At 41.8% G+C, this 12,081-nt stretch overlaps 1 protein-coding gene across 2 annotated transcripts in view; it reads left to right on the top strand.

Moving 5' to 3' along the window:
- Positions 1 to 12,081, top strand: part of EXT2 (exostosin glycosyltransferase 2) — a 156,639-nt gene that overhangs the window by 17,695 nt on the left and 126,863 nt on the right. For both annotated transcript variants that reach the window (XM_049096248.1, XM_025451939.3), the window contains exon 5: positions 11,771 to 11,966. In XM_049096248.1, the coding sequence (XP_048952205.1) occupies positions 11,771 to 11,966 (196 nt within the window). The remainder of the gene's footprint in view (positions 1 to 11,770; positions 11,967 to 12,081) is intronic.

The following is a 12,081-nucleotide window of genomic DNA, read 5'->3' as shown; positions in this document are numbered from 1 at the left end:
AAATTTTGTTATTTAGATAAGGTGAGATTGAAACATTTTTCTACCGTTAGGCAAGTACAAAGAGTGAATAAATAGTTCATGAACTTATTGCCTAAATCAACTTTCTGGATTTTCTGTTAGAGTTGACTTTTTATTTTGTTATTTTAAAATTTTTTTATTGAGATATAATTCATTTACCGTAAAATTCATTCTTTTAAAGTGTATACTCCAGTGGGTTTATTTATTTTTTATTTTTTAAGGATTTATTTACTTAGAGGGAGAGCGTTACCCATTTCTATCTTCCTCTTTTTTTTTTTTAAGATTTTATTTATTTATTCATGAGAGACACAGAGAGAGAAGCAGAGACATAGGCAGAGGGAGAAGCAGGCTCCCTGTGGGGAGTCTGATGTGGGACTTGATCCTAGGACCCCTGGATCACGACCTGAGCCAAAGGTAGATGCTCAACCACTGAGCTACCCAGGTGCTCCCATTTCTATCTTCTTTAGAGAAATGTCTGTTCCTGTCTTCCTGTTTCTTGACTAGACTTTTTAATTTTTTTGTCTTGATGACTACAGCTTTGTAATATAGCTTGAAATCCAGAATCATGATGTTTGTTTTTCTTTTTGAGGATTGCTTTGGCTATTTGTCATCTACCCATTTTTTTTATATTGGGTTTTTGTTGAATTGTAAGAATTCTTTATATATTTTAGTTACTAGATACTTATCAGATATATGATTTGCAAGTATTTTCTCCCATTCTATAAGTTGTCTTTTCATTATCTTGATGGTGTCCTTTAATGCACAAAAGTGTCTTATTTTGATGGTCTGATTTATCTGTTTTTCTTTTGATTGCTTATACTTCTGGTGTCATGCATAAGAAATCCTTGACTAAGATCACAAAATTTAAACCTGTGGTTTCTTCTAAGAATTTTATCATTTTATTTTTTTTATTTTTATTTTTTAAAAAGATTTTATTTATTTATTCATAGAGACATAGCTAGAGAGAGAGGCAAAGACACAGGCAGAGGGAGAAGCAGGCTCCATGCAAGGAGCCTGACGTGGGACTCGATCCCGGGTCTCCAAGATCACGCCCTGGGCTGTAGGCGGTGCTAAACCGCTGCGCCACCGGGGCTGCCCGAATTTTATCATTTTAGCCCTTAAATTTTTTTTTAATCTATTTTGAGTTAAAATTTTTTTTCTTTTAAAGATTTTATTTATTTATTCATGAGAGACAGAGAGAGGGAGAGAGAGAGAGAGAGACAGAGACACTGGCAGAGGGAGAAGCAGGCTCCACACAGGGAGCCTGACGTGGCACTTGATCCCAGGTCCCTAGGACCACACCCTGGGCCAAAGGTGGCACTAAACTGCTGAGCCACCTGGGTTGCCCTGAGTTAAAATTTTTTAAAGGTTTATTTATTTTAGAAAAAGAGAGCATGAGCAGGAGTTGGGGGAGGGGGAGAAGGTGAGAGGATCTTCAAGCAGACTCCCTGCTGAGCAGAGAGCCCATGTGGGACTCCATGCCACGACCCATGAGATCATGACCTGAGCTGAAATCAAGAGTCAGACACTTGACTGACTTGAGCCACCCAGAGGCCATATTTTAGTTAATTTTTATATGTGGTGTGATGTAGGGATCTATAACTTCATTCTTTTACTGGTGGATATCCAGTTGTCTTAACAACATTTGTTAATGGGGATCCCTGGGTGGCTCAGCGGTTTAGTGCCTGCCTTTGGGCTGGGGCGCGATCCTGGAGTCCCGGGATCGAGTCCCACGTTGGGCTCCCTCCATGGAGCCTGCTTCTCCCTCCTCCTGTGTCTCTGCCTCTCTCTCTCTCTGTGTCTATCATAAATGAATAAATAAATCTTTAAAAAAAAAGTTTGTTAAAAAGACTGTTCTTTCCCATTGAATGATCGTGGCATTTTTGTTGAAAATCAGTTGATCAGAGATAGATTGGCTTATTTCTGGACTCCTTATTCTGTTCCATTGGTCTATATGTTTATCCTTATGCCAGTACCATACTGTCTTGATTACTGTAGCTTTGTAGTAAGTTTGGAAATTGGTAAGTGTGAGAACTTTGTTCTTTTTTAAGGTTTTGTTTTTGGTTTTTAGTCTATTCAAGGTCCCTTGCATTTTATTTTATTTTATTTATTTATTTATTTATTTTATTTTATTTTATTTATTTATTTATGATAGTCACAGAGAGAGAGAGAGAGAGGCAGAGACACAGACAGAGGGAGAAGCAGGCTCCATGCACTGGGAGCCTGATGTGGGATTCGATCCCGGGTCTCCAGGATCGCGCCCTGGGCCAAAGGCAGGCGCCAAACCGCTGCGCCACCCAGGGATCCCTCCCTTGCATTTTAATTACTTTTTTAGTAATACAACTTGAATAAGTACAAATGAAAAACAATTTAAACTCTTTGTGCTTATATGACTTCAAAATTAAAAAAGATTTACAAATTAAATGCAAACAAATCTACAAAACTAATAATGTTCACGTTAACAATTTGATAGCTGAGGCTTTTTCTTTAAAACCAAATTGTGTCTTTTGAGGTGAGTGTAGAGTTAATTATGGTTTTGGGGGTTTGGCATGCCTATGCTGTTTACCTGTGGGGGTGATGATGTACTTCTCTTTACCACTTTTTCCTGTTTGAATGACTAGGAAGCTTCCCTTTAGCCTATTGTGACATCATTTATCTTTATCTGGTGCAGATGCATGATTTATATTTTTCCCGACATTTTTTTATGAAACTCTTAAAGCCAGACAGCAATGATTTAAAAATTTGGCAGTACAGTGAATATTTGTATACCCATCACTTAGGTTCTGCAATTAGCATTTCATTTTGCTTGTTTTACATGATTTACATTTTAAGTCTTCCTCTCTTCTCATTAGCCCACTACATAAACACTTGGACATTGAAAAACTCTTAGCAGTATTTATCATTAAATATGAGCAAAACTATGACCATACACGTTTTTTTTTGATCTTCATCAAGATGAAAATACAAAATAATTCTTACAGAGGATCATAGACTGGAGAAAAGGATATAGTTCAATGCTGATTTAAAAAATTTTTCTTTACTACTTTTTAAAATTTAAGTTCAGTTAACTAACATATAGTGTATTATTAGTTTCAGAGGTAGAGTTTAGTGATTCATCAGTTGCATATAATACCCAGTGCTCATCACATCACATGCCCTCCTTAATGCCCATTACCCACTTACTCCATCCCCCCATCCACTTCCCCTCCAGCAACCCTCAGTTTGTTTCTTAGAGTTAAGAGTCTCTTATGGTTTGTCTCCCTCTCTGATTTCATTTTGTTTTATTTCTCTCTCCCTTCCCCTATGCTCCTCTGTTTTGTTTCTTAAATTCTGCGTATGAGTGAAATCATATGGTAATTGTCATTCCCTGATTGACTTATTTCGTTTAGCATAATACCCTCAAGGTCTATCCACGTCATTGCAAATGGCAAGATTTCATTTTTTTGATGGCTGAGTAATATTCCATTGTGTGTGTGTGTGTGTGTGTGTGTGTGTATACACACCACATCTTGTTTATTCATTTATCTGTCAATGGACATCTTAGCTCTTTCCATAGTTTGGCTATTAATGGACATCGCTGCGATAAACACGGGTGCAGGTGCCCCTTTGGATCACTACATTTGTACCTTGGGGTAAATACCCAGTAGTGCAATTGCTGGGTCGTAGGGTAGCTCTTTTTTCAACGTTTTGAGAAACTTCCATATTGTTTTCCAGAGTGGCTGCACCAGCTTACTTTCCTACCAACAGTGTAAGAGGCTTCTCCTTTCTCTGCATCCTCACCAACATCTATCATTTCCTGACTTACTAATTTTAGCCTCAGTGTTGTGTTTTTTTTTTTTTTTTTAAGATTTTATTTATTCATGAGAGACAGAGAGAGAGAGAGAGAGAGGCAGAGAGAGGCAGAGGGGAAGCAGGAGCCTGACGTGGGACTTGATCCCAGGTTTCCAGGATCAGGCCCTGGGCTGAAGGTGGCGCTAAACCTCTGAGCCACCAGGGCTGCCCTGTGACTAGATGTCTGTAATGAGAAAGAATGAAAGATCTAAATGTGAGACAAGATTCCATCAAAATCCTAGAGAAGAACACAGGCAACACCCTTTTTGAACTCGGCCATAGTAACTTCTTGCAAGATACATCCACGAAGGCAAAAGAAACAAAAGCAAAAATGAACTATTGGGACTTCATCAAGATAAGAAGCTTTTGCACAGCAAAGGATACAGTCAACAAAACTCAAAGACAACCTACAGAATGGGAGAAGATATTTGCAAATGACGTATCAGATAAAGGGCTAGTTTCCAAGATCTATAAAGAACTTCTTAAACTCAACACCAAAGAAACAAACAATCCAATCATGAAATGGGCAAAAGACATGAACAGAAATCTCACAGAGGAAGACATAGACATGGCCAACATGCACATGAGAAAATGCTCTGCATCACTGGCCATCAGGGAAATACAAATCAAAACCACGATGAGATACCACCTCACACCAGTGAGAATGGGGAAAATTAACAAGGCAGGAAACAACAAATGTTGGAGAGGATGTGGAGAAAAGGGAACCCTCATACACTGTTGGTGGGAATGTGAACTGGTGCAGCCACTCTGGAAAACTGTGTGGAGGTTCCTCAAACAGTTAAAAATAGACCTGCCCTACGACCCAGCAATTGCACTGCTGGGGATTTACCCCAAAGATACAGATGCAATGAAACGCCGGGACACCTGCACCCCGATGTTTATAGCAGCGATGGCCACGATAGCCAAACTGTGGAAGGAGCCTCGGTGTCCAACGAAAGATGAATGGATAAAGAAGATGTGGTTTATGTATACAATGGAATATTACTCAGCTATTAGAAATGACAAATACCCACCATTTGCTTCAACGTGGATGGAACTGGAGGGTATTATGCTGAGTGAAGTAAGTCAGTCGGAGAAGGACAAACATTATATGTTCTCATTCATTTGGGGAATATAAATAATAGTGAAAGGGAATATAAGGGAAGGGGGAAGAAATGTGTGGGAAATATCAGAAAGGGAGACAGAACGTAAAGACTGCTAACTCTGGGAAACGAACTAGGGGTGGTGGAAGGGGAGGAGGGCGGGGGGTGGGAGTGAATGGGTGACGGGCACTGGGTGTTATTCTGTATGTTAGTAAATTGAACACCAATTAAAAAAAAAATTAAAAATAAATAAAAAAAAAACAACAACAAAAAAAAAAAAAAAAAAAAAGAGAAAGAATGATCCGTGTGAGTGAGCCCAGCTGGTACTCTTTCCGGTGGTACAAGTTTTTTGTCATGTATCTAGGATCTTAATTTGGAATATTTATGTAGCACTAGATAAAATAGGTATTATAATATAAATACATTTTAATAGATATTCTAATATAAAACTCTCATAGTGGAGAAAAGTCAGTTAACCTAGAAAAAAGATTTTACTTCTCTACAGTCTGCTTCTGTGAACATTTACTTAAATTTAAATTTAAACCAGTTGTGTAAAAAAATAAATAAATAAACCAGTTGTGTAGTTTTTGAAAGTTGTTTTTTAACCTTCTGCTTTTTAAAATTTTTCCTCTGAAGTTGTTTTGGAAACTATTTAATTCAGTTCACTGCAGTTCAGATCAAATCCTTATTGAAGGCCTGTTTAGACAAAGCATAGCTAGGCTCGTGGTTCTCAACACTGGAGGGAGGTTCATTTTTGTCTCCCCACGGACATTTGGCAATATGTGGTGCCTTTTGGACTGTTTTGACTTAGGGTGTGTGTGTGTTGGGGTCCCTACGACCACCTCCAATTTCGATGATTTGCTGAGAAGCTCAGGACTCAATATATAGTCATACTCATGGCTATAATTTATTGTAGCAAAAGGAAACTAAGCCTAGTCAGCAAAGGGAAAAGGTACATGAGGTGAAGTCCGAGGAAACTGGGTGCAGGCATCAAAGGTCCTCTTCCAGTGGTGTCACACGGTCACACAGGATGTACTTAACTCCCCCTGCAACCACTGGTGACAAGATACATAAAATGTTGCTTACCAGGGAACTTGTTAGAGGCTCCACACCCCGGGTTTTCATTGGGAGGTAATCACATGCGCATTGTCTGCTTGGCATGTGCCAACGTTTCAGATTTCCAGAAAGAAAGCAAGTGTTTAACATAAACCATATTGTTTGTACAGACAGTTTGGGCACAGGAAGGGTTCTGGGGAGAAGCTCCCCTAAAACACCAACCAAGAGCCAGCCTTTCAGAGGAGGGCAGTCAGACCTAGTGTGTTAACTGTTCTGCACAGGGTGTTCCTGGTATCTGGTGAGTGGAGGCCGGAGGTGTGGTGAATCTCTGCAGTGCACAATGTGCAGCAGAGAATTGTGGGGTCCACCTGTCAGCAGTGCTGCGGAGAGCAAGCTGGAGGGTCAGGTCTGTCCCTTCAGCATGGCTGTCTCTGGGCCTTTCTTTAGTAAGACTGCTTGAACTCTCCTCGCTTTATTATCTAATTTCTCTAGCATAATCTAGCTCTCTTATATTGGTTTGGACTCTTCTTTCCCTTCAGAATTTGACCTAGGGAAAAAACCTACCAAGAGGAAAAGATTCAGTAAAAACAGAACTAACCACCTCTGAACAGTAAAAATTCTTTTCAGGTGATTACTTTCAAAGATTTAAACTGCTATCGTGGTGGTATTTTCTTAGTAACTTAATCTTCCTAGTTTTTATATATAATTAGACTGAAATTAAGATCCTTTTTTTTTTTAAAGTTATTTATTTATGATAGTCACAGAGAGAGAGAGAGAGAGAGAGAGAGGCAGAGACACAGGCAGAGGGAGAAGCAGGCTCCATGCACCAGGAGCCCGATGTGGGATTCAATCCCAGGTCTCCAGGATCACGCCCTGGGCCAAAGGCAGGCACCAAACCGCTGCGCCACCCAGGGATCCCTGAAATTAAGATCTTTAACTAAATCACTTAAGCTCTCAGGCTCTGAAGAATTTTGTGTCCAGTAACTAGAAGGAGGAAGAGTAGATGTGTGAGGACAGGGAAGACAGCTAAAGGCTGCCTGGGGCGCCATCCTCCCCCTGCTGGCCAATTGGTGGATTTCTACAGCTCAGCTCAGCAGGACCCGCGCTCCAGTTCCCTCCAGCTTGCAGTTTGGCCCAGAAGTTTGATGTTTCTTTCATAAGCAACACTCCCTTCTCTCTGAAAGAAAAAGAAGAAGAAGAAGAAGGAAAAAAAAAAGGACAAAGAGAGACTCCAGACTCATCACCCTTTCCAGGGACTTGGGAGGAGGCAGGGTGGGTGACCTTATGGCCACGCTCTGGATTTGTTGTTCTTTGTGAGAGTTGCTTCTTAAGGGAATTCCCACATCTCTTGAGGGCTACATAGAGTAGTGAGAGCTTTGTTTTTATTTTTATTTTAAATCTCTCTCAATATTTTTTCAATGGGAAGCTGAGGATTGTTGCTATTGATAGCTTCTTCTCACAGCTGTGTTGGGCTCAGCTGGAATTCTTGTCCTTGTCTCTCTAAAAGGAACTAAATTGGGAGTTTACAACTGTTACTATTGAGGGAGACTTCAAGTTCTCAGCATGATTTTACTTAAACTTAAATATCAGCGCTGCTGGGAGGAAACATGAAAGTCCTAACTAGTAATTTCAGTCCTTAAAAGAAAAACAAATCCACCTTAAGATTTTGTTTGCTTAAAACTAAAATGGGCACACTCCATCAGCCATCTGTCAGGTCAGGGAGAACCAGCAGGCAGACAGGGAATGTTTCTAGACCCTTATGCACATCTGCACATTTATGCTGAAAATGGAGTAATGGTAGAGTAGGGATTCAGTGACCCTGGTGATCCAATATCTAAAATACAACTTTGTTTCTTGATGCTGAAACTCAGCCAAAGTCCTTCTTTACTCAGGAACGTCTGTATTTATTTCTGTGTCTGTGTAGATGGATAGTCTCTGTGTTATCTCTGGACATTGAAAACCGTGCATTCATATCCCTGTCTGCAACTCCATCCTGCCCTACAGGAGCATTCTGTTTTTTTCCTTTTGCATATTTGTAACTCTGTTCTCTGACAGTGAGAAATTTAGCTCTCATTTATCCTCAGTATCGTTACATTTGATCTACTCTTGCACATAACCAAAGTTCTGTGCTGCCATGGCCTCCATCACTGCACAGATGCCCTCTTCACCTTCACTCAGACTCTGAGTCCCCCACGTTGTGCCCCTGCTGCTATATCCTACCCAGTTGCCCCAGCAGATACCCTCCTCAGCCTTCTTGGGTTCCAGCACCCCATACTGGGGTGATAGTGCCATTGCTCTCCCCCTTCCTACAACATAGCACCCTATTCAGCCTGCCCAGGCTCTAACACTCTGTTCTGGGATTCCCACATGCCCTCCTAACCTTCTTATCCCATTGGATTGCCATGGCTGCTTTTACCCCTGCCCCCAGTGCAGAGACCTTGGATACCCTTTCAGGGCTCTCATACTCTGCATTGGGCCACCTCCCAGCTCTTCCCTCAGTAGAATCCTTCACCCTAGAAAGGCTTCAGCATTCCAGGTGCGCCATTTCTGTCCCCACCCATGCCATGCAGAATCACTCTTTTCTCTCCAGAACTCCAACACTTTGCGCCGTTCTGCATGGACACCTTTCTGGGTACCATCGTGTCTGTTCTTATTCTACACGGCGTAGAGCATTGCCAGTTTTAGGCTAGCAGCTCCACTTAAATAGAAAGTCTCCAGAAACATCCAGCAAATAACCATTGCCCCATGAAATCTATAGTAGAACCAGTGTCTTAGGAATCGGAAAGACCTTTAAAGGTCATTTGGCCCTAACTTAATGCATGGCTGATTTCACCGTGACTTGTTAATGAGAAGTTTTCTGACTTGAAAAAAAAAAAAACAAAAACCCCAGTCTGTTTCATTTCCAGATAACTCTAATTGTTAAGGTGGTTTTAAACCCTGCTTGTCTTAGGACACCTGGGTGGCTCAGTGGCTGAGCGTCTGTCTTTGGCTCAGGTTGTGATCCTGGGATCGAGTCCCACACTGGGCTCCCCAAAGGGAGCCTGCTTCTCCCTCTGCCTGTGTCTCTGCCTCTCTCTCTCTGTCTCTCATGAATAAATAAATAAAATCTTTGAATCCCCCCCCCACAACCCTGCTTGTTTTGTGAGTTTGCCTATAAGTCTTTCTCTTGTTTAACCAGACAAGTTTGATTACAGAAATACTTTGAAGGGAGATGGTATTCACTTTGAGATGATCTGCAAGTGCTTTTTTTTTTTTTTTTAAGATTTTATTTATTTATTTGCCAGAGAGATAGAGCACAAGGCAGAGGGAGAGGGAGAAGCAGAGAGCAGGGAACTCAACGCAGAGCTGGATCCCAGGCCCCTGGGATCATGACCTGAGCCAAAGGCAGACACTTAACCAACTGAATCAACCAGGCACCCTGTAAGTGCTCTTTTATATGATCTTTCCATCACGAAGTCATCCATCTAAAAATTAATGCTTTTACAAAAGAAAAATTATTGAGGCTTAGGGCTGGGAATAGAATCCAAAAGTGTTTCAGTGTCTAGAAGGAATACTTTCAGCTATAAATATTCAGCATATTGTTCAATAAATTGTAATTTAGGGGGAAATTGTCCAGGATGAGAGGAACCAGTCTGTATGGCTGATCCAAACTGGCTCCCCGATGCGTTGCTATTCCATATCTTTCTTATCTCCACTTACCTTTACCCTGGTGTCTGGATCTGAGTGGCCATTGAGGGTAGCTCTATCAAATAGACCTTTCTGCGGTGGGAGATCATCTGTATTTCTGCTCTTAGGTACCCCACTAGCCACACATGGCCATTGAGAATTTCAAATGTGGCTGGTGTGACAGAGGAACTGAATTTTAAGTTTAATTTTAATGGTCTCATGTGGCTGATTGCTAGTTAAGACAGTGAGGTTTTAGGGAATGTGTACATCCTTTTCTTTCTTAACTGTGGCAAGGTAAGTACCCTTTGCTTGTAGTTCAGCTGCTTAAAGGAATTACCAGAAGAAATGGTTCTGAGGATTGGAAGGCCATCTGGCTGTGGGGTGTGTTGTGTGTTTCTGGAGTTTCTGTAGCTGTGCTGGCTGGCAAGGGGAGCGCTGCCCTGCTTCACTCATTGGTCTATGTTTGGGACCTGAAGCTTAGTGCTAGGTAAAATGTGATGACCTTTTCAGTCAGAGTGGTTGTTCTTAGGCTATGGATGTATGGGTAAGGCATTCTCCAGCTAGAACCTCCAAGTAAGTCTAAGAAACTAAAAAAAGAAAAAAAAATTACCCTTCCTTTTCCCCAAAGCAAGGAAAAAAAAAAAGAAAAAAAAGAAGAGAGATGGGGGTCAGTATAGATTTTGGTCTTTTCTTTCTTTTCTTTCCTTTTCTTTCTTTCTTTCTTTCTTTCTTTCTTTCTTTCTTTCTTTCTTTCTTCTCTCTCTCTCTCTCTCTCTCTCTTTTCTTTCTTTTTTCTTTCTTTCTTTCTTTCTTTCTTTCTTTCTTTCTTTCTTTCTTTCTTTCTTTTTTCAGATTTTATTTATTTATTAATGAGAGAGAGAGAGAGAGGCACAGACACACAGAGGCAGAGACACAGGCAGAGGGAGAAGCAGGCTCCATGCAGGGAGCCCGACACGGGACCTGATCCCTAGATTCCAGGATCATGCCCTGGGTTGAAGGTGGTGCTCAACTGCTGAGCCACCTGGGCTGCCTGGTTTTGGTCTTTCTTATGTGCAGACTTGTATCAGCCTGCCTGGTGGCATTGCCTATGAGATGTATGCCCACCCCCCGACCCCCCACCCAGAACTTTCCCTGGTGCAGTCTAGTGTGGGGTAGACTCATGTTATTACTGCTTCTTGGTCTGATGGGTGTTTCACTTTTTCCTGGAACTTGCTTTATATTATTCATTTCTTTGATGGTGATCGCAGTAGTCCCTCAATCTGTATAGTGTTTATGCTGTGTAACCTCTCTGCCTGTGAGAATCTTGCCTTCCAGGAGAGAATGACTTACCCTAAAACTCTCCCTTGACTTCTGGCTTACTAACTTTGTGTTCGGATTTTTATCTCTTATGGAGATCTAAATGGCACTAGACCCCCAGAAATCCTTTCTTCACTCCATTTTCTTTTAGACATCCTTGCTATCCAGATGTTAAGAGTGGCTCCTTACTTTGGGGAAGATAGTTTTTCCCACTTATTGTTCTCAACACCAATTCAGTCTTCCTGTGTCCAGGGGGCTTGGGGATAAGGGGCTGTTTTTACTGCAGCATCTCCAGAGCCGGAGGAGGCCATTCAGCACCCAGAAGCAGTCCTTTTACCCCCTCCGGTTTTACAGCCGGTACTTAGCCCATTGTTTCCCTCTCTTCCTATTTGAGCAAGGCAGCCAGCTCTCAGTTCCTTTACCCATCTGAATCCTCAGATATAACTTAGGATAACACGCTGATGCTTCTCCAAACAGCCAGTTTCTCTCTTTTTCCACACATGTATTTATAACGTGCTCTCCAAGCTTGGCCTATGACAAGCATCTCCTCACAGCATGAACAACTTCTCCCAATAAAATATTTATAAAGATTGCACGTGACTGAATCATACCTTAGGTTCTTATGGTGTATAATACTGTAAGTACTGAGCAACACCACGGAGTGTAATTTTCCAGAAAATCGAGGGATGCGGTGGCTGGTGAGAATCCACTTACTGCCATAAGCGTAACATCCAAGTTTATCTTTCTTTGACCAGCAGGCCGGCAGCAGCGTTCCAGTCACACTTTTTGCTCTCTTGTAGTCCCCGGCGCTACTTCCTGCTGTCCTCTCAGATGGCCGTCCACCCCGAGTACAGAGAAGACCTGGAAGCCATCCAGGCCAAACACGGGGAGTCAGTGTTAGTACTGGATAAATGTACCAACCTCTCAGAGGGCGTCCTGTCAGTCCGTAAGCGCTGCCGGGAGCACCAGGTCTACGATTACCCCCAGGTGCTGCAGGTGAGCATCTGTCCTTCACTCCCTTGGAGCTGGTGGAGGTCCCTTTCATGAAGTAACATGCACCCCAGCAAGAGGCCTTGCTTTCCACATGCATCCAGGAGAATTAACCTCGGGG

This window comes from Canis lupus, chromosome 18 (genome assembly GCF_003254725.2).
Source record: "Canis lupus dingo isolate Sandy chromosome 18, ASM325472v2, whole genome shotgun sequence".
NCBI classification, from domain to species: domain Eukaryota; kingdom Metazoa; phylum Chordata; class Mammalia; order Carnivora; family Canidae; genus Canis; species Canis lupus.
Note: the sequence above shows the minus strand (reverse complement) of the source record. Positions and strands in the feature narration are given on the sequence as shown.